Consider the following 22614-nt stretch of genomic DNA (forward strand, 5'->3'; position numbering starts at 1 on the left):
AAAAACAAATTAATCCAAAAAATGATGTGGGGAAAAATCCACCCCTTACATGAAACAAGAAAGGAAAAACACCCCGAGCATCAGTGCTACTGAATTAATGTTTCATTTTTCACCTGAACTTTGTTTTTCTCTCACATCATCGATTTTGGTTCATGTTTTAAAAAAAAAAGGAAAAAAAGAAAAAAGTATACTTGGACAAAATAAAAAAAAAAATATGTGAATAAAATTACTGGTACAGTTTGAGATGACTGTAAATTGTCGATTTACTTTTGAGCAAAGATGATATCTGGTGGGGGGGCGGGGGGGTAGTTTATGGTGATGGTCTTACTTTGATTTCTGTCTCTTTTTGTTGCATTCCTTTGATCCTTGTAATTCCACATTGTTTTACTTGAAAATTATGGCAATTACAGTTGAATAAAAAGACCAAAAATTAGTTGAAATTTTTTTTTTTTTTTTTTACCCCAAATGAAGATTTATTTCTGTGACCAACACAAGAAAGAAGAGCTGGAGCTCTGCAACCGTCTGCTGAGCTTCACCTTCTATTAGTGCGACTCACCGAACTCCAACTCTTAATGGAGTATCTGACAAATATGGTTTGCTGCGTAGCAGAAGTCATCCAAGAGGTTATTAGTTTGTTTATAGATGTAATCTTAATGCCTTCGCTTCCAAATATCATCACTTCTAGCTCCAAAAATGCAGTTGGAGCTAGAAAAAACAGTTGAAGCCAACAGACCAACTTAGCTGAGGTTAAATCCTGAAGCATGAAAAACTGGCAGGTCTGAAACATCTTCTGTATTTGTAACAGAGAATCAACTGCTTTTATGAAGCGCTTCTGTTTTTATTGTAATACTTTTACTTGTTTTCCTAAATCTTGCCTCTGATATTTGCCCTCCATACTTTCACAGACTTAACACTAAGACCAATGAAAACTAAACTGAATTAAAACAAAGTCGAAATAGAATAAAAATTAACTAGAGAATAGAACTGCCCTCGGCTCACCTGATTCATGACCTCATCGGTAACATTTTTGCGGTGAGTTTATTGGCTCAATCACTAGTTTCAGCTCTTAAATATAAATCAGCTAAAGAGTTTCAGTGTCACAATTACTGACCGCATGTCTGGTTTCAAATCAGCTTTTTTCAATCATAAAAATGAAATGTTTGGTAAAATCCAAAATTGGTCTGTGTTAACCTGCATTTTTGTCCGTGGCTACAAAGGCAACAGCTGCTCTCTTAACAGAACAGGAAGGGAGGAGACCCTGACTTATTTTAATGAAAACTGCCCACTGACTTTTTTTTCCTCCCACCAATCAGGATGGAAACACCCCACAGCTGAGTGTTCAGCAAGCTCGCCAACTTTAAAGCTTTCAGGGATGTTTTCCATTTTCCTGTGAGGTACAGTGTTCTTCATTATTTCAAACCACTGTACACCCTGTGCATTAAACGGATCACAAAAATGCAGGTTAGGCAGGTATTCCAGACTTTGTCCTCCCCAGCAACGTTTTCTAGTTCTTCCTGGGGATCCCGAGGTGCTTCCAGGCTCCTTTAGAGGGCCAGCTGATAGTTCAAGACTTGCTAATCTTAAAAAGATACAAGGCAGACTGAGGATAATGGAACATGGCGGTATTTTATTTTAAAAACAAATGTATAATAAAATAAATGAGCGATGCAAAATTGAAACAGCCATAACTTTACACAGTAGCAGTGTCACTCCCCTCCATCCTCTGCTAGCCTTTTTCACAGCAACTTTTCTGCTTCTGAACGAGGCGTCAGTGAGAAGCCGCCTCTCAGTTTTGGTTAATTTTTTCTTTTTTAAATGGGTTTCATTTGTCCCCTTGGTGTATTCTGACTCCAAAATTTAGCAAAAAAACTGCATAATGGGACAAAAGGGTGAGAAAAAAACACGTTGAAGTCTAAAATACATCCATCCCTTTTTGTTAATGCACGACGTCACATTTGCAAAGGAGAAGGCACCATTTCTGAAGACGTGTGTGTTGTTTAAGCAGGCGCTTGCACAACGTTTTGAGTCAAAAATGCAAACTGGAAGGACACAGGAAAGGGGAAGCGTTGGACCTGTACTGTTGAGAGACCTTATGCAAATGTGAAGAGGAGGAGGAAAGGGCGGAGGGTAGGGGTTATTTCACACACACATACACACACAAAAAAACAAAACTGTATTTACACTTGTTACATGTACGCAGTATGAAAACAAAAACTTTGAAGTTTTAAAAATCATCTGCATAAATTTTTTATCACCAGCAACATCAGTTATGTACAATTATATTAGTCTATTTCCTGTATCCGACTATAAAAGGCCTACATTATAAAATTGTTCTTTAGGTCTCCAATTCATCCAGAACCATCAACGTTACAACACAGTTTTCCTGAGTACAGTATGACGAGTGCCAGTGTTTGATCAATACTGCTCTGTGCCCCACTCAAGGTCACTTAATTCCTCTTTTTTTTCTGTTTTTTTTTTTGTTGTTTTTTTAAACACAGGAGGGGAAGGATCGACTGGTGTAACAGTCCACAGTGAGTCCCGCTGTTTGTTTTTGCAGAACAGAAACTGACAGAAAACGTGCGGCGCCGGCATCGAGCGCGCAGCACAGATTGTGAGATTAAACGACAGAGCACATCTCTTCCATACAACAGAAAAAGTGGAGAGTAGGACCGTTAGGCAGACAGGAGGGTTAGAGGAATAAAAAAAAAAAAAAAAAAATCAAACTGAAATCCACTGACTCCGCTCAGCTGTACATCCTGTGAGCTGATGTATATGCATGAATGTGTGGATTTGGGGGTATCCATAATGTGCTTCTGCTAACTTGCACCACAGGGTGTTGCTAGGATGAGAAGGTGGTGACCAAGGCGATGATGATGATGAGGAGAAGGATGGCCAAACAGATTCCAATCCAGAGTTTTTTCTGCAGCGGGAGATAAGCACACAAGTTAGAGTCATTCCAGGAAAGAAAAATCAATCCCCCCCACCCCATCATGGTTTCAGAGTGGGGCCAATTTATAGTCTCCGACACACAGAAACAAGTACAGCGGCCCCTTTTTCTGTGGGATAGATCGCTGGTTATAATAAGTTACAGCATATGAGAGGTCTCATTTTAACCCAACATGTAATACCAGGCTTGTTTTCTAGCTAACAAAGGCGTGGTTTGTAAAGTTAACCTTGTTTTTTGTTTCCTTTTCTTTCTTTTGTGCATGAGCAACACACATCGTCTTTTTCCAATCACGTCATAAAACCAGAGCTTTCCCAACTGATCATCATGAGCCTGTGAAGCTTAGCTGGTGCCATAAAGTCTGACCAGATGGGGATTTAATTCAAAGAGTCAACACCCAAAGACAAGCTATTGTGTTTTCAGGGCCTGTAACTTGCACAACTTTTGAATGGCTTCAATAAACAAGCTAAAGTTGCTGTATATAAAAATCAGCTGATCGTGATCGGATCAGGTGGGAGATGCTCACTGATTTTATATGGGATGATGTGTTCAAGATTAAAGCAGTTTTCCTGCAAAGCGCTCAACCTCAAGCCAAGATTTAGTCACTTCTATTTAATTTTATTTACATAGCGCCAAATCACATCGGCAGTTTCCTTAAAGTGCTTTTTACTTTAAAAATTAAAAAAAAAAAAGAAATCAGTATTTAATAATAAAACCATCCCCTTTGAGCAAGCACTTTCCGACAGTGGGAATAAAATAATCCTTTTTAACAGGAAGAACCCTGCAGCAGAACCAGGCTCAGGGAGGGGTGGCCATCTGCCCCGGTGGGACAAATCTGGATCTTGTTTATCCAGAGGGTCTCATTTCTGAGCTTAAAGTTGACCTGAAGCTGTTTGATCAGTGCGATGTGTCATGTAAACACTAAAGTCGCTCCATTTCATAACCATAAGCAACATTCAGGAGTGTTAAAGCATCCCAGCATTCGAAATACAGCTAGAAGATGTGCCTGGTATCAAAAAGGAGAAAGTTACCGAAAAAGCACTTTAAGTTTTGTCCAATGAATTATAAGGGGAAAAAAAAGGGTCCTGGTGCTTGGCTCTCATCTCTTATTGTGTAGTTAAGAGCTATGAAGGCTTAAAAATGCACACATGAGACCCTAATGTGCAAAATTACAAACTGAGAGCAAAAACTGATCAGGAAAGTGTTTGCTCAGGTTATATATTAAAGGCTTTTTTTCCCCATACATCCTCACTTCACAGGAGTCGCCCCCTGCTGGCCAAGAAAGTAGCACTTCACTTATCACACAGTCTAGGATTTTTAATCTTTTTAACGAGAGTCTGATAGAACCAGACAGATGGGATTACCACAATATTTGAGAAGCTTAATTTATTTGCTGTTCTCCTCCATTAGAGCAGTTTCCAGTGTCAATATTTACAAACTCTCCGACTTTGGAGCATGCTGCCGTTAAGCACACAGAGGCCGCTCCTCTGCACGTTTAGCACAGTGATCGAGTTTTAGTGGCGATCCAAACAGCATTTCTCTGCAAGGCAGCATTTTCCAAAGCAGAATAATGAGGAAACTCGTTTCAGGAAGTTTCACCTTGCGTCACTCATGTGAATACAGGGCAGAGCTATTCTCTCATAACAGCACGGAGGAGGAAGAAAAACAAAGAGGATCGGAGCCCTCTCCTCGTTTTCCCTGTAAAGTACCCATGAAACCAAAAGAGGATAGGACTCTCTGCAGCACAAAGTGTCCGTTCATTGTTATGCATCTCTGCTGTTTCTGATTTAGTTTTTAATTTAGGAGATTTTAGGACAACTGCTTACACTAGGAAAGCTGGTATATTTATAGAAAAAGGCACTAAGAGAATATTAGGAAAACAGTGAGTCGTGTTTCCATCTCTTCATCAACACATTCTGGTTTTCCAAATTTAATGATAACCATTAAATTAATTACTGTTTAATAACAAGCTTAAGGACGTATTTTCATAGAGTTTACAGTTTCACTGAGTGTAGTCTGTGTAACTCTGACCTCTAAATTGGAAAATAAGTATTTCTCATCCTTTTTTTTTCAAATGTATTAACATCAGGTAATGTCTGCATGGAAATAACCAACAATCATGCTTGATGACAGTTGGTTAGGCCTCTCTACACTCTCATTTCTGTCAGTGTGAAGCTGCTGTGTTCTGTTCACAGATGACAACAGCTTCACGCCGATGATGGCCTCTGATCACAGGTCCCACTAAAGGACTTCAGGTCATCATGCCACCCTCACTGAGTCTGATTCTGACATGTGTACATGTAGGGCTCTGACCAGCTCCTGCTCTCTCCTCCACACTGTGGAGACCCTGGAGGAGCTGAAAGAGATCTCATGCTACTAGTAGCGAAACAAAACTAGAGGAGGGATAAGGAGAGAGCACGCACTGTTGCTTTCATTTGCACCAAAGCAGCTGAAATCATAAACGTTTCTGCTTCCTAACTGGACAGACTAATCCTCCTGAAGTTCACTCTTTGTGTTGTTATTTTAGAGAAAAGTGAGAACCTGCAGAAACGAGCACCTTAATGTGAATGTGGGAAAACAGTCTCTTAGCTAAGAGGCTTCGCATCGATTTGCATCCTTGTTTAGATTGTGTGTGTAATCGAGCTGCGAGAAAACTTGGCTTCGTCGTTGCTGTGAGTGTAATGAAAGTAAAAGTGACGCTTAGATCGACTGATTAAAAAACTGTCCTTTTCATGATGTCATTCGGGTTTCTCTGTGCGTACCTTGCGTGATCTATGCTGATACGTGACCGCTTTCTCCAGTTCGCCCTTTGCTTTCTCCACGTAGTCTGAAGACTTGTTGATATTGTTCTCAATCCTGTCCACCATCTCGCCCTGCGGTGAACAAAAACATCACAATCAAACGCCATCCGCAGCCCGAACCAGCTCCACCGACTTCATTGGCGCTGCGTTACCTGAGCCTCCACCTCCATGGCGAGGTACTGGAACATGTCGTGCAGCTCTCTGATGCTGCTCTCCAGCTTCAGGATCTCATCGTGCCGGGACTCGATCTCATTCAGAGCCTGCCTCGTAGCTTTAGTATCACTCAGGATCTGGACACCATATTTATTAGGGAAATCGTGGACAGCAGAACCAGGCACAACTTTTCAGGGGGTCATCTATGAACAGCAGCACAAAACCTGCAGGATTCTTCGCACGAGCTACTTGAGTTAGACTACAGCACAGCTAAGGGCTGCACAGGATATTCTTACCATATCTGTAGTCCTGTTTGAGCAGTTAGAGAGGTGTGTGAAAGTTACTAAACCTGCAGCCACAGAACACCTGCATCTGCTGCAGGGAAGTCTGTGTTGTGGTTTCTCATGTTGAAACACACTTTGCTTTTTGTTAACTTCGCACGTACTCACATTTTGGGTGAAAACATCCGTCTGCCCGCTCTCGAGCATCGCATCCAGCTGCTCATCTGTCACGTTGCTGCCAGCTGAAGACAGGAGAAAATCGAATCAGAGCGTTTAGAGGAACGCGCAGAACGGTGAAGATATTGTTCTGTCCTCGTCTACAGCTGATTACAGCGCTCCCATTAGCATTATTCACACTCTACTAGAGTAGCTTTGCATGATTAGCAGTTCAAAATAATCTCTTTATCTTAAACTTGAAGGCGTTTCAGCCATTCCCCTTTTAGCCAACCCTCTTCTGACTGACGGGTGGAGCAGGGTGGGTGAGCTTCGAGATAAGAGGTCCCATTTAGGTCACTGTAATATCCATACTAGAGATGGCACGATACCACTTTTTTATGTCCGATACCGATATCATAAATTTGGATATCTGCCGATACCGATATGAATCCGATATAGTGTGTTTTAATCAACAAAACTGTTTTTTAAATATCTTGCTGCATTTTGTATAAGTTCATACTCAAGTTTAAAACAACAACTACACTAAAGCTATTCTGTTATACCTGTATGCAAAAAAAAATATTTCATAGTTCAGCAATACTGATCTATCTAATAAACTTAAACCTACACCATCCTCCCTATTCTGGTATTTTAAAGAGTACTTAGCATAAATATTAAGCAACCTAACTAATAGGGTTCCAACTCCCAGCAACAACAAAAATAAATAAATAAAAAATAGGGAACCACCCCTCACGCTCCACCTCATGATGCTTAATCGACGTAATCAACCTTAATTTGATGCAGTGTGAAAAAAAATGCACAGAAATCAATTATTTTTCAAGAAATATTAAATAGATTCAACATCTTTCTTCAACAAAATTGCAGACTGCACAGATGGTACCTTCCCAAAGGAAAAAGTACTATAGCTTACTAGGGTATATATATTAGACTTAATAGTCACTATGTACAGTAATTGACTTCTATTCATTTTACATCAGATTAAAACTTTGGGTGTAAGATTCAGATAAATATTAAATAATTAAAAGCGAGACATTTTAAATGAGAATAAGAAAGAAAAGTATGTCTTTGTGCCCCCTTTTCCCTGTTAATGCCCTATCGGCCCCCCTGGCTAAACTTTGCTAGATCCGCCCCTGCACAGTTACCAGCGTCAGCTACGTAGAAAAAGATCCTGGTGTAGAAAGTAATATTAAATACATTCTAACAACAGCTGATCAAGCTTAAACGTGCTGCTGTTGTTCAGCCGCTGGTTTCCTCTTTCTGGTGCAAAGTGGGCCAAAAGCAAACAAGAGACACGGACTCGCGACAGAAAAGCCGATCAGCTGATCGTTAAGCAGTTTCACGATTGAAGTAGCAGCCGGAGAGCGAGAGGCAGTCGCTCGTTAAGCTTAACGCAGGAATGCTTTACAAACATTCAGAGATGGACTTACACACTTGCTTTACTTCTCTCGGGGATAACTTTGTCGGAGATGAAATGCCGGGTTGCTAGCGAAGCTCCAAATGCTATCCAGACCACCGACAGGTCCCGCATGCCACAGCCGCTCTATCACGTGATGCATACTGCTCCGACGTGCTAACGTTCTGAGGTGAGTTACGGCGTGTTGCAAGTTTTGTGAGGTGCTTTTGTGATATTTAATGGATCGGATTACATTTTTTATTTTTCTCCGATATCCGATCCAGTAATTTAGGTCCGTATCGGACCGATACCGATACGTAATATCGGATCGGTCCATCTCTAATCCATACATCAACATTTTAGAGCAGTTCAAGGCCTGAGCTTTTTAGTTTGTACCTAAACTGACTTCATTATTTGACTGTATGGTTTCATTTAACAGGAACGACCACCACTGCAGGATATGACAGGAAATTACAGCAGTGCTTTCTAGTCATTCGTGACCACACATGAAGCTGTGCAGAGCTGCTAGCCGAGCACCTTTGACTCATCTTTGGTCAAATCAGCTTCAAGCACCAGCATGGTGTCGGAATTCTTTTAAAGTGAACTTGTGCTTTTCCTTTAATTCATGTCCAGTTTTAAAGGTCGATGATCAAATTTTAAAATAATGTGATCAGTTTATGTACACGTACTCCCTGTGAGCCAAAAGCTCAGGCTTCAGACTGTGTTCTTCTAGTCTTGGCTCAGTATGACGTTACAGAGAGGGGATATTTCTAATATGGTCACAAACCCCACCCACTGGCCACCCAACCTTTCTGTGTTTGAGGGGCAGCCAATTAGGAGAAAGTTGTCTTAAAAAGGGGGAGGAGCTAAAACTGCTTTTGGTACAGTACAAGATTAAAAAATAAAATAAAGGATTATTTTGAAATGTGAATCATGCAAAGCTACCCTAGTAGAGGCACACTGCACATTAGTGTGAAATATCCATCTCACCCCCTTTAAACATATGTTGTGTCATTTTAAAACAGAAAGTGACAGAAAGAAGAAAACGGCATGGCGTTGTCACCCGACTTTAAACCTCCTGCTGTAGTGTGGAAGTGATCGGTAAAACTGATTTCCCCAAGTGAGACCACAGACCACAAAAATCTGACAAGGTGACAGATATATCTCCTCGGTGCTGCGTGCTACTCACTGATTTTCAGCTGCCTCTGTATTCTTTCAACGTTTCTATCCCTGTACTGAGCCTGGATGGTGTTACAGTGGCCCATGAGCTCCACAAACTCCTTGGACAAGATAGTGTGCTGGCAAAAGGAGAGCGAAAGAAAAAGGAAGCAGAGTGAAAAAACAAATGTAGTCGTAATTTCCCTCAAAATTTCCCCAAAACCAGCTGTCATTTTCACAATGAGTGGCCATTACAGATAACACCTACGATTTAGCTGCTTTTAAAATGGTTATCAATAACCGCAGTCTAAACTATCAGCACAGCATTCATTTCCACTTTAAGGCTATAAAGAGCATTAAAACTGATCATACGCCAGTCACATGACCTCGATGGCATGCTGTTTACAGAGAAAATAGAAAGAGAGGGGCGTTATGTTTTTAGCTGATTACAAAAAGTCTCGGGTGCTACCTGTGTGCGCTGCATTCGAGTATTTATGGGTATGTATTTCCCATCATCCTCTCCCTTCTTGGGCTCAATACCTGTGGAAAGATGGCCATAAGTCAAGCCATGCTGAACAAAATAATAAATCTTTTCCCCCTGCAGCTCAAAGATACTCACTCTTCAGCTTTCTCTGGATTTGACCAGCCAGCGTTTTGATCTCGTCTCGAAGAGTTTGGAGCTCTTTCTTCATATCTGTGCAAAAGATCAAAAACAGTAAATTTAGCAAACAAAACCCTTGAATAGGACAACCTGATCGCCCCCTCTCCTCTGACAGTTTACTAACATGCTTCTGTCTGCAACTTTCGGTGAACCACTACACCTTATATATGACGATATATTACGCACCTTCCTTCGGTAGCGCCTCGCCCAGCACAGTTTTCTGTTTGTTCTCGAGGTCAGACACCATCCTTTTGAGCTGCTGGAGCCCCTGGTGAATTTCTTGGGTCTGACGATAACAAGGAAAGAATTTTAGGGAACAAAAGAACTATTTTGTTAGCTCAATTTATCTCATATATCAAGCAAATCTCATCCTATTCCCTCTATCAGTCCTTATAGCTAAAATGGGTGCAGCTCCCTCTGATATCTATGAAGCAATGCCAACATATGTAAGCTTTCTTTGTGTTAGCTGGCTCAACAACACCTAAAGTCCCCCATCAGAGACAATAACGGGTATCACACAGGCTTTCTGCTCCAGGCTCTGACTGCACTTACAAAAACAAGGCACTACTGGTGCAGCAAATAATTTAGAGAAGCAGTGCTGCAGAAAAGTGTTTGTTTTGTGAATTCATATATTAATATACCATCACATGAAAAAAGAAAGTTTCCACTGGACTCTCTGCAGTTCTGTAAGAAGTAGTAAGTCTGCAGCGTAACCACATCCCCTCTTAACCCTACGCCGTAACCTGACGTGCACCTCCTAAGAAATATAACTACATGCTGGGTCGATGCAGCACACAACATGTGGAAGGTTATGGCGTAGGGTTAAGAGGAGGTTCCAGTTTTGTCAGTTATGACGCAGCTTTCCTACGCATTTGATTAGGAACACCTGGCTGCTACTTGCCCTCTTATTTCCTGCCGAAGCAACAAAGGTTTTTGATGAGACAGCTGCAAGTTAAAGCTGTGAAATGTTTAACTTGATTCATCATAATATTCAATGGACCATGGCTCGATGACAAAGGTGTGGAAACCACTTCAGTCTGTGGCCAAATTAAAGTCAAAATTTTAAGATGCCGGCTACAAATTTTGACTTATGGATGGAAAAAGAAAAAAGTTCTTTAGTGAGCGAGCTTCCATGATTAAACCCTGTTTACACTGCTGCTCAGCTTTCCTCAGCATGAAAAATATAAGCATACTTACAACATATTCTCAATCAGTGAAAGCACATTTCCAGATGATTTTTAACCAAAACACTGAACATAACCTTCTGCAGACCAGGTCATGTGTTCAGTCTAAGTTGCCATAGTGATCCAGCCAAGTAAAAAGCCACCTTCATGACAGTTGAAACTGACTTCAGGCTCAGTATGGCTCACTAACCAATTAATCTGCCTTATAACTAGACTATTCACGCTGGTTGAACAACTACTGATTTTTTAAAAATAAAACACTTGCATACAGCACCGTTAACCCACTTATTTATGCAGGACAGTTTAAACTGCTCTGACTCCTCATCTATTTAACCTGACACTGGATGTCCAGCCTCTATGGCTCCCTGCCCTTACGTCCTTGTGTCCTCTCCCCAGATAACCTTGGTCCTTATCCTCCAGCTTCTCTCCTCCTGTTGGTGAATGGTGTCACAAACATAAACGTCTTTCTAAAAATTTATAGTGGCAAGAAGGTCAAGTGGATCAGGCCTCATATTTTCCATGTTTTTGCTTTGGACCAATAAAAACAAAGAACAAACCAATTTCTATCCACGGGCCATCAGGCTGGATCACTGATGAACTGTCGAACTTTAATTATTCATAATTGTACATTTGCAATTTTGTGCATTTATATTAACCTGTAAACTGTGTTTTGCTTGTAAACGTCTTGAATCTTGAAATATGAGAATATCTAAGGCATTCCTGAAATATTAGTCACACTTTTTGGACCTTTAAAATACTTTCTAGAGGGAGTTTTCCATACCAAGAATAAGACTCCAAGGACAAAAATGTGGATATGCATAAATTGATAAGTTTCTTCAAACCATTTTAAATCAAAACCAAAAGATATTCAAACACATTACTATAGAGGCCTAAGATCAGCGCAGAGAATAGTCACATTTTGTGATATTAGGTGAATAACTCTGGTTCCTTACTCGTGACAGTTCGGGTACAAGGAGACTGGGAGTTAGCAGACTACGATTTGTTGACAAAACAGGTTAAGAACGCATCAGCAGCAGTCTGTGATATTTAAGCCTCTGTAGTGCATTTTTGTCTCTCTTTTGCACAAATGTAAAATTCAGAAGTGTGTGCAAACTACCAAAGTGAATGAGTAACAGGAGGACAGTGCAGATCATTTGATTTTGGGGGATTTTCCAGAGAGAAGTGCGTGATGTTTCTGCCTCACCTTTCTGAAAAAGGTTTCATTTTCCTTCTCTGAGCCTCCAGATCTGATCAGCGCTTTGCCCTCCTCGTCGTCATCCGAAGCCTCTGCGGTCTGAAGTCACATTGATTTTAAATAACATAAACAGAAGAAAAACAGTGAGTGCTTTCTCGCTGTCCGAGGATGTGAATCATGAGCCCTGCCCTGTCCCGGCCTGCCCTATCCTTTAAGGAGAAAGGACTGAAACGGAAGTTGGAAGTAAAACATCAATAAAGTCAACTTTTATAAAGAGAAATATCTGCAAAAAAATCCCACTTAACCACTTTTTGATTCCCTCTGCTCGTCTAAGTTGTCCCTGGAGACTCTTAGGTTAACTCGGGTAAAGTAGTGAACTGGGCTAACTTAGCCACGCTAGCGGAGCTAGAGCTAATGTTAGCACTTTACTTTGAAACTCACATTTCCTAATTCTTTGGTCCGGTCCCTCATTTTTCCAAAAGCGAAGGGAAGAAATCAAAAGTAAAAAACGCTGCACTGAAATAAAGCGAGCCGCTCCCAAAGCGTAATCTCCGCAAAGTTCACGCCGCCGCTGTCATTCAACTAGTAAACTCCAGCGGCAGCGCGTCTTCTTCTGCGGCCCACTCAACTCATCGACTCACTGGCGCCCCTGTCATAGCAGGAGGAACTGCTGAAAGGCTCTAATCGTAGGCTTTCTTCCCAAATACTCACTACGTAGAATAATCTAGGCATATAAAGATAAATAAAAAATATGTGCGAATATTTATATAGATAAATAAACACATATTGTGTAGATACAGTGGAGATATAAAGGTCGTGACTTTAGGATATTAAGATTAAGGAGGCACAGAAAAAGAGAATAGATAATTTAGTGGACAAGTAAAGGAAAAGAGGAAAAAAATAAACAGGAAAAGCAAACAAAGACTAACAACAATATTTTGGTCATGGGTGTTGTAAAGTAATAAAATGCAATTGTAGACCTCAGACCTCAGAACTTATTACAAATTTTAAAATTATGCCAGTTTTATATGGTCAGTAATATTGCTCTTACTCTCGTACTTGCAGATGCTGTTGATATGTCGACTTAAGATCTAATGTTATTTTTATTGTTCTGTGCCACCTAGGCACCAAAAGTTACATGTGGGTCATATTGTGGCAGCATTATAAACAGTGTGACTAAATTAATTTTAAAAACATTGATTTGTTTCAGTCGGCCTGTAACTGCTGTTTAATAGTTTCTACCGAGTGGAGAACAGCTGTTACCTCAGGAATCAAAATCTTTTTCTATAAAAAAAGAAACTACACACAGAGGCAGAAACAATTCAGTCCATGGTTTGCTTGTTTTAATGCCTAAAAAAAAAATCAGATTTCGCTATAAGTGATGAATTTACTGGTGCAGTCCAAACAAGTTGAAAGTAAAACCCTGTAAAATCAGCTGTCTCCTGAGTTGGTGTGAAAAGTGCAGCCTCTGAATCTGAAGAGTGCTTTCATTCAGATCCAAATTATGTGGAGGTAACTGCACTAGAACAAGAAAGGTTTGCTTTACAAATCCCGAAAGACAGTTTGAAACACCTGATCCTTGCTGAAAGTGAAGAGTTCAAACATTTCAGTTTAGGTCACAGCTCTAATATCTGCTGAAAATCAAGAACTGAAATTATGGAACAGCCTGCAAGAGCATCAAAACTGAAGTCTGCTGCAGCTCCATGACCACAGTATACAGTGATCCTCCAAGAGTCTGCAGCAGTTCTTAAACTAACTGCTGGAAATATCTACACAGCCTGTGGCACCAACACTGAAGCCCACTGCCTGCAGAAACACCACACATTCTCCAAACTGGTCCAACTCTTCACCCTGAGCTGAGTGACACCACAGTGAAAGAACCACAGGGTGCTATACAGACTAAACACGAGCAGTGAATTTTACAGGATGTTTCTGAGAACTTTGAATTCAGTCAGACATTGGGCAATGAGGCAGAACAGATAACAGCCCTAGAGGAAAAGCATGCTGCCTTAATCTTGGAGATAGAGCAGTGGAAAAGGACTGCGTAATACTCAAAGAGATGAGGCAGAAAAAGCAAGGGTATTTCTTCAAGTAGAAATTTATAAGAAAGGGGAAGTTGCACACAAATGTTTCCCAAAAATTGGATGAACTAAAAACAGGTCTCAGCATTTAAAGAGAAAAGAAAAATAATACTGAGAACTTCTTAGCGCTAAGAGGAAACTACCAAACTCCAGGCAGAGCTGGCCCAATTTTATGGAAAAATTCTAGTTTATCCTCATGTGTAGAGTTAGGTGGTTAGAACTTCACTGTATGATTTTGTATAACCTTTGCATGCTCAGATGAAGTATGTGTATATGTCAGCGTGACCTTGTGAAAACTGCTTAGCTTTGCTTAACGATGTTTCACTATGTTATCTGCTAACTGTTTTGCTCAGAAGGATGAAACTCCAGTGCCAGGAGCTTCCCATGAAAAGATAGTGGGAGTTGTCCTCTGTCCAGCCACAGCCCATGGGACAGAAACCTGTTGTAACTAAAAGACAATCAGAGTTGTGTGCGGGGGGTAGAGACATCCCAAGGGTAGAGCTGGCATGACTGTGAACTATGAAGTTTGATGTGTGTTGGCTCTCCTGCGTACAGTAATAAATAGCTTGATCACAGCTCTTTCCATGTTGCAGACTTTAGTTACAAAATTCTACGACACCCAACACCAAAGAAACCTTCAAGAACAAAGATCCCTGTGGGAGAAGGACAGGCTCATAGCTGTGCACTGATCAGGACGAGGGCGGCATTTGTAGGAACCTTGAAGCAGAAAGTGAGTGACTGACTCATGATTTGATGAACAGAGTAATGAAATCTCAGTAATCAAAAAAATAATCAGGAAAAAAATTCTGCTGGATTTTTAAAAGGGCATAAATGATTGCCGTAACTTGACCTCCGCCTCAACAATGAAACTTGTTTATGTTAAGTCAAATTGTAGAGCACTGCTTTCACATTAATTTATCATAAAATCTTAAAACAACTCATAAAAGTAAACATTGCTATATCAATAAACCAACTGTTATCATGCAGATGCATTGTTAAGATATGGTTGATAAGCTGAATGAGTAAAATAACTTGCAGCAGCTGGTTCTTTGAGCTGCATGACTGCTGGTTGTCCACAGGGTGGCACAATCTCCTAACCTAAACACAAATGTTACTCATACAGGAAAGCTTTAGTACAGCGCCTCAAGCCCACCTTTAAATATCATTGCCTATTGGAACAATGCAAACATGGAGAAGGACTGAAAAAATTGGAATTGGTGGAATGCTACTATGCCAGCTGACACACAAAAAAAGGTTATGTGCAGCACATGTGGGATCAGTAGAAAACCAACATCCACAATGAGCTAGAAGGACCTGGCAGCTCAGTGCAATAACATCAGCAGAAGATGGTTACTGTTGAAGCTGGAGATCCAGAGGTTACAGCACACTGGGAACAATGGTGAGCAGTATGGACATAATGATGGAAGAGACCAGAGGTGGCTGACAGGACCAAAGTTGCAGGAGGTCCAAAGGTGCCCTCTAGACTATTGGACTGCGTACACCAGGGATGGGCAACTCCAGGTCTCAAGGGCCGGTGTCCTGCAGATTTTAGATGTGTCCTTGATCCAACACAGCTGATTTAAATGGCTAAATGACCTCCTCAACATGTCTTGAAGTTCTCCAGAGGCCTGGTAATGAACTAATCATTTGATTCAGGTGTGTTGATGCAGGGTGAGATCTAAAACCTGCAGGACACTGACCCTTGAGGCCTGAAGTTGTCCACCTCTGGCGTACACAGACAGGCACAAACGAATGACTGGGATAGAACATCTGTGCTGCATATGTACCGTTAGGAGACACCACCATTGGTGATCGAGAAGAACTGGGCTAAGGTACTGTAGGACCCTCTAGGAGTTTGAAGGTTCTGCACAGCATCTGAGGTATATGTAAGACTGCACTCTTCTGAATACCTCTGATATGGTGCCTGAAATCTGCTGGAGCTGCCCTCCCAGTTTTGGGGTTACAACTCCTAATGCTCCGATTACCGCTGGGACCACTTTGTACTTTACCTTCCTTCTACTCCAGATGTTCCTTCAGCCCCTGGTACAACATTGTTGTCAAGCTTGTGCTGGATAGTGTATTGACGACATTAACGACTTTGGAAAAGTAGTGTCAGCGTTTGAATCTAAGTCAGACATACATCAGCTGCTACCCAAGGAACCGTTCATTAATTAAAAAAAATATAATGATAGGTCTATCTTTCTTAAAAATGGCGAGAACAGTAGCCACAATGATCAATAATCATTAGAAATATATGTATCTTTGGCAAATCCAAGAAACCTATAGATGCTTGTCATGGTTCTTTGGACATCCTCTGTCAGCACGTTTCAGTCTCGATGTCTTGCAACTCAGTCCTTCCTGGTAAAAGGGCTAAAGTTGCACTCTGCAAAGCTCTGCTGTCTAGATCCTTATTACCTTAAATATAAAAGAAATCAATATACTGCAGCTTTAGATGCAAAAATTAGATTCAGTTCAATTCAGTTCAGATAAGAAATAAGTGGCTCTGATATTACACCTTAGAATGAACCCAATTTAGCATTGTATGTCTTTAAGGGTGTCCTATTATGCTTATTTCTGACTGCTCTGCTAAAGTAACTCTGCTTGATTAACAGATCTTATTTTAGAGCACGATGCAAGTTAAAACTAGCCTTTTGCCTCCTTCCTTTAAGCCAGTGGATCTCTAATTTTGGTGTGTGGAGAAACTTACAGGTGGAACATGGACACAGGTCCATGAGATGAAGCTAAGCTGAATGAATATGACTTTTATTTTCAAGAAATTATTTTTTCTCAGACTCAGACAAAAGTTTGAGAACCACAAGAGAAAAAGAAAAATATGTCTAGTGCTTAGAGCAGCCTGGGATCTGGCTCTGGGATTACTTATTCATCAGTCCTCTGGAACTCATTGCACTCTGTAAAGTCCCCCTAGCCATATTTTTGTCATCCCATATCAGTGTGTGTCAGGCTTGAAAAACACTCAGTCAATGAACTATCCAACATTAACATTATCTTTGTCCCTTGAATTTTAGTAAAGTTGTCCATTCCTGATACTTGCACCGAAAATGTGACTGTAGAAATAAAAACATTTGCTGTATTATTGTTCACAGACACACAGCAAAGGCAGAGATGAGATCATTTCCACATAAAGAGTGGGAAAATGTATGCTTACAGGACTCTCAACAACATCCTTATTTAAGACTCTTATCTTGATTTGAACACATCAAATGCTGAAACTAAAACATTAATGAGCTCCCCAGAGCTGCTACAACTGATACAGTTTTATCTCTCTTATCGTCTTTCTTTCACTCACACATATCTCTGAGGTCATGCCTTTCCCTAAGCCTCCCATCAGAACCAAATCAGAACCACACAGGTAAATATTTATCAGATCTTCTATTAAATATTGTTTATAACCCCTAACCTGTCCATCACAAACAGAAGGTTTCAATAGCAGGTGGGTTGGGCTTCTGAGTTCAGAGCTGGTGCTGGATCCCTGGGATCGTCATGTTAGTGATAACTGCTCTCTCTAACATGATACAAAGCGTAAGCTAGAAAAAAAATGAGCATTAAAAGACTGAAGCCTGAAGTTTTTCCTCATGAGGATTACTTATACACATGTTCCCCTCAAACCACCACTGCTGAAAAAAATGAAAAAGTACTCACAGTTAAAACGAAATTGAAATGTTCTGGGTTTTAGCTGGCAGGAGTGGCACCTGGTGTCGTCTTCTGCTGTTGTAGCCTGTCTGCTTCAAGGTTCAACGTGTTGTGCGTTCAGAGATGCTCTTCTACATGATTCGATTGTAATGAGTGGTTATGATGGTCATGTTGTTGTATTAGCTCGCCTGATATTTTCCTTCTTTTGAATGTTTCTCTGTAAACCCTAGAGATGGTTGCGTGGGAAAATCCCAGTAGAACACCAGTTCTGGAAAACTCAGACCTGGCACCAACATCTCGGTTTGAACTTCAGCGAGTCTTCTCAACAAGGCACTGAGTTTACTGCCATGTGATTGGCTGATTGGATATTTGTAAAAAGGAGCACGTGTATCAGGTCAGTGTATATATGACATGAAGGGAAACATTGTTTCAATCAAGGCTGTTGAGGAGAAGTTTTAGGTAGAACACTTTCATTTAATATGAAGGATTTTATTTATAGGCAAAAATTAAGTCCCTGTTGTCCCCCTTTCACAGTGCAAGAACATTTCCTGAATCAGGATTATAAATGTGATGGTTTAGCACTAGTATGGCGCTCTCCAGTAGGAGGAATGTAGGTAAACTACATTTCCCAGGATGCACTGGTTGGAAACGTCGAGCTGTCACGGCCGAGAGAGAGGGGGAGAGAGAAACTGGTCCAGCATCTCCGGAGCGGCGGAGCGGAGCGGATACAGAGACGCGCAGTCCTCATCAGCAAAATGAGGAGGAATTAACGCGCCGACTGTCTCCCGTGTGTTTCCCACCGCGATGCACGCCGTGGATGTTTAAAGCCTCCTCGCCTGCTGTAGACCAGCGCGGACATCTGACTTTATCCCATCAATGAGATATGTAGAGTGGCTCTACCGCTCGGTGGTAACGCAGAAAAACACAAGATGAAGAAGCAGTTCAACCGAATGAGACAGCTCGCCAACCAAACAGTGGGCAGGTAAGCGTGAAACGGCGCGTTAGATTGGCCACACCGAGCTGCATGCGTCCCGCTTTAATTGGCTCTGGGTCAAGCGGCCAAAGCAGGAATTCGTCGGTTGTGTGTGTGTATGTGTGTACAGTATTCAGTCATTCACGCGTCGGGCTTTTGCTGCTCAGCTGGTTTGATTTGCACAAAGCATTAACTGTCAGTGTAGGTCACAGTTGCAGCTTGAACGGGGTGTGATTGATTGAGCTCAGCAGGAAGGAGCGTACCCGCACGCAGACGAGCGGGGAACTGACATGGTACCCAAGAAGCTGGGCTACTGCCCACTGACCAATGAAATCAAAGCAGAGGGCAGCTTCAAGGCATCCTGCTGCTGGAGGGGAGTCAACATACAGCCTCTATGAAGATGCTCAAGGCGCCTTTTAATCAAATTAGTGTGGCATAGCGGGTGATCTGTGGGATGTAAACTGGTGAAATATGTTTTTTTTTATGTTTGACGAGGCATTCAAAGACCAATCTTAAAACCCTGATGTAACCGGGTCCAAGTCCCTGCTTAGGGCGTAGTAATATTATATAAAAGTGCAGGAAGTTTTGGGGTGGGGTTTGCAGTGATGTTAATCGTTTGAGTATTTTATCCCAACATTTTACAGTTATATTTTTAAAACTGCAGCTGTGTCTATTGAGCTTCAAAAGAAGTTCTAGGATAGATGGGCTGAGTAGGAAGAATTCGAGATGGGAATTCCCAGTGAGTCATTCGGACTACACAATATTATCACAATGGCAACCAGTGCTGCCTCACATAATCTCACCAAGTTGCTCTACCTACCCACACAGCCCATTTGCCCCAGTGGTGCGATAGCTGGACCAACAGATGATTTGATCTGATGTTTATCTCTGGTGCCTGGATTGGTCTTTATTGGTCAGACAAGGCAAGAATTCACCTTACATTTTCTTCAGTCTTGCATTATGTTGTTTTGTCTTGCAGTATCCTGAAATCGAGTTCATCATCTGTGTTTTCACGAGTTAAGAAAGATTTGGCATCTTGAAAAGTTCCTGAATACAATATAATGGTTCCAAAACAGCTGATAAAACAAAAACAGGTCATTTAGCTTACCATAAAGATTGGAAACAGAACCCGAGGGTTTGTAGTCAATGTGGGACTGTTTTACGTAGTTTGGTCTAATGAAACATATCGATGCTAAAAAAAAAATAAAAATAAAAAAGAGGACCAAATATTGAGCCCTGAGGAACTCCAATACTAATACAACTCAGTAACTAAGTTAATACATGATTATAGAACCTTTTGTATATGTTACTTTACAAGTGTCTGTAACAGGTGTGTAAAATACAGTATTTTCACTAACTGTATTGGAATTTTTTTTGGCTAATTATTGCTTTTAAATGGCATATTTCAGTTAAGAACGGGAGAAATCATTAGAAATTGGGAAAATTTCTTGCTGTTTCGTCTTTGATTAATATCTCAAACAACATTTGAGTCTTTCAGAGTTCAAGTGTTTGCTCCATTTCTATTTTTTGTCCTTGTTGAGGTGGGGCAGGTTGGCCTTTTTGTGCAAAAGCTTATAACTTGTAACTCCACCTTTTTCACCTATATATCCAATTCATGGTGAAATCCCAGAGTAGGTCCCTATTGTCTAAATTACTTTTCAGTGTTTTGGTGTCAAGCTTCAGGAAGAGCTTTTTTTTTTTTTTTTAATCCTGGAAGTGCCTCACCATTCAAACCCAGTGGAAGAATGCAGAAGTGATTAATCCATAGTAAATCCTGACTGCACAAATTTGCATCAGATAGTACGCAAATGTGAAAATACTTAGGATTAATGTGTTTAGGTTTATGTGATTTATTTGTTATCAGTGCATCTGTTTTCTTCCTGCCAGGCCTGATGCTGCAGATAACTCTGGAGTTTGTTAAGCTCTCAGTCAAGATTGAGTCTTGTTGAAAGTATATAGCTCATTTTACCTTTCATTGTTTGAAAACATGCTCAATATGCTTCCTCAATCAAGTGTAAAGTGCTATTTGATCCATGTAGGAGGACACGGGTGTCGTAGCCTCTTTAAGCCTTTGGGCCAAGCCTAGAGAGGAAGGAATCATATTTAAATTCCAGTTAAGATAGGTGTAGCTAAAGCTTTTCTGTAAATAGGTGTTGTGAAGACTTTGTCTCTGCTTCTGTTTTCCCACCACACCCATAGCTGAACTGAAAATAAATGTCATATGTCAATACTGCACCCTTGGCAGTTTGTCTTGTGTTCTGACGTGTTGTTTAACCCATTAAAATTATTACATAACCTTACAACAGAAACACTGTCGTATATGCAAACAGGACCTGTCTAATAAGGACATGGAGTGATTTGTAGCCTGTTGTTAACTGCAGCTCCACCAGGTTTATTATAAAGCATTATGGTATGCACTGCTGAGGTGATGTAAGTACTGTAAAACCTGTTTGTTTTGCTTGGCTGACAGCACTAACTGACAGTGATGGCATGCAGACAAGGTTTCATGGCATGCAAAACTTTTACTGTAGATTAGTACTTCAGATTATACAGTAATACATTTGTCTCATCATCCTAAATTTCTTCTCTAGCAGTGCAGAGTACCAAAATATACAGTCCCCCAGCAGATGAGTTTTTCCCCACAGAAACCAGATCTGAATATTACAGGGTTACGTGAAGAGACCTTCTAAAACCAAGTCCAAAATTAACCAAAGCCAAAACAGGTCCAAACCAGCCACCAATGATGACCGAGATTAACCTCAAAATCAGTCTTCAACCCAGCTCCTTATTCAGTCCAAAACCAGTAGAGCCTGAAAGTTGTCTAAAACCAGAATCCCCAGCTTAGCATCATGCAGTGAGTCTGAGGTTCCCTAAAGTGACAGAAGACACCAGAGATCTGAAATCTGCCCCAAACCACCTGATCATAAATGATTTCATGAAGAAAAACTTAAATCCCTATAAACTTACAAAAAGTTCCCCTAGATTCTGGGACCAAGTGCTACGTGCCTTGAAAAACTGCACTAAGCTGCAGCCAGTTTAAGGCAAATTGTTATGAGCATCCTCAATTTACTTTTGGAGGCTAAAACGTTTTTATGCAGCATCTTACTCGGCTACACGCAGAGTGCAGGCAGAGGCGCTGATACAAATCAATGAAAAAGGTATTACTGCAGCTAATGCCAAGCAAAGTGAGCTTGGTAGAGGTATCAGAAATCCCCGGAGGACATTTTCCCATTACGAAAAAATTACGGGAATTATGCCCTACTTGGGCCTGAGGGGACAAAAGCTTTAATGCACTTCACCAAATAAAACCAAACAATTATTGGTAAGTATTACAGACACAAAAAGGCCTGTGTGGTAGGTTAGTTGCTTGTTTATTTCCCCTTCTTCTTCTTCTCTAGAGCCCAGTGAGGCGGAACATCCTGGTAATGAGTTCTAACCTGTATCATAAGAAGCAGAACAGCAGGGGCAATTAGTCATATTTAGAGGGTAGAGACTCAACACGCTGCCCGACGGCTGGCCACACAGGTAATTGCTGAGATCTTCTCCTTGACCTTGGCAGCCTGCATCACCCGGTTTGTGTTGACGGCTGCAGACATCAGCTGCTGCTGACCTCAGTGACCATAAACTACACGGACAATTTGTCCGCTTCATAATTATCATTTCACAATTAGTGCTTCTAAAATCCCCTAAACGTGCACTAATGTTGACAAGTCATTTTTTTACATTCTTCAGCTGTGAAATTGCAGATTTGAGGCCAGCTTTTTTCACATGCTGCTTGAGGGTCTAAATAACATCTTGTTAGCATTCGTAACCAGGTATGAGCTTCCGAAACTAACTAAGAGAAAGTAAAAAGACAGTTAGGAAGGGAAAGTATGACCAATACTGCTTTCCAGATCCTTTAATATTCAGTTTAACTCCATTTGAAACAATTCAGTATTCAACAATCAATATACAACAGCAGT

General features: G+C 40.9%; 2 protein-coding genes across 3 annotated transcripts in view; one reads left to right on the plus strand and one right to left on the minus strand.

Annotated features, from left to right (window-relative positions):
- Nucleotides 1-1607: 1607 nt before the first annotated feature.
- Nucleotides 1608-12586, minus strand: stx4 (syntaxin 4). Of its 2 annotated transcripts, XM_086304372.1 has the most exons (10): nt 12389-12586; nt 11957-12046; nt 9755-9854; nt 9527-9601; nt 9377-9447; nt 8939-9047; nt 6348-6421; nt 5898-6035; nt 5707-5817; nt 1608-2920 (listed from the first exon to the last, which is right to left on the minus strand). In XM_086304372.1, the coding sequence occupies exons 1-10, from the start codon at nt 12416-12418 to the stop codon at nt 2840-2842; spliced, it is 879 nt and encodes a 292-aa protein (XP_086160498.1). In that variant the 5' UTR covers nt 12419-12586; the 3' UTR covers nt 1608-2839. The 2 variants fall into 2 exon arrangements, with proteins under 2 accessions (XP_086160498.1, XP_086160499.1); XM_086304373.1 differs by lacking the exons at nt 11957-12046; nt 12389-12586 and adding an exon at nt 11087-11903.
- A 5366-nt stretch (nt 12587-17952) lies between these two features.
- The window catches only part of LOC147323785 (rho GTPase-activating protein 44-like), a 97960-nt gene continuing 93298 nt past the window's right edge, over nt 17953-22614 (plus strand). The window contains exons 1-2 of the mRNA XM_086304374.1: nt 17953-18073; nt 18214-18661. Of these exons, the coding sequence (XP_086160500.1) occupies nt 18609-18661 (53 nt within the window). The 5' untranslated portion in view covers nt 17953-18073; nt 18214-18608. The remainder of the gene's footprint in view (nt 18074-18213; nt 18662-22614) is intronic.

This window comes from Aulonocara sp. 'chitande type north' Nkhata Bay, linkage group LG8 (assembly GCF_057382095.1).
Source record: "Aulonocara sp. 'chitande type north' Nkhata Bay isolate Kocher_YH1m ecotype deep benthic linkage group LG8, A_spYH_male_GT1.1, whole genome shotgun sequence".
Classification (NCBI taxonomy): domain Eukaryota; kingdom Metazoa; phylum Chordata; class Actinopteri; order Cichliformes; family Cichlidae; genus Aulonocara; species Aulonocara sp. 'chitande type north' Nkhata Bay.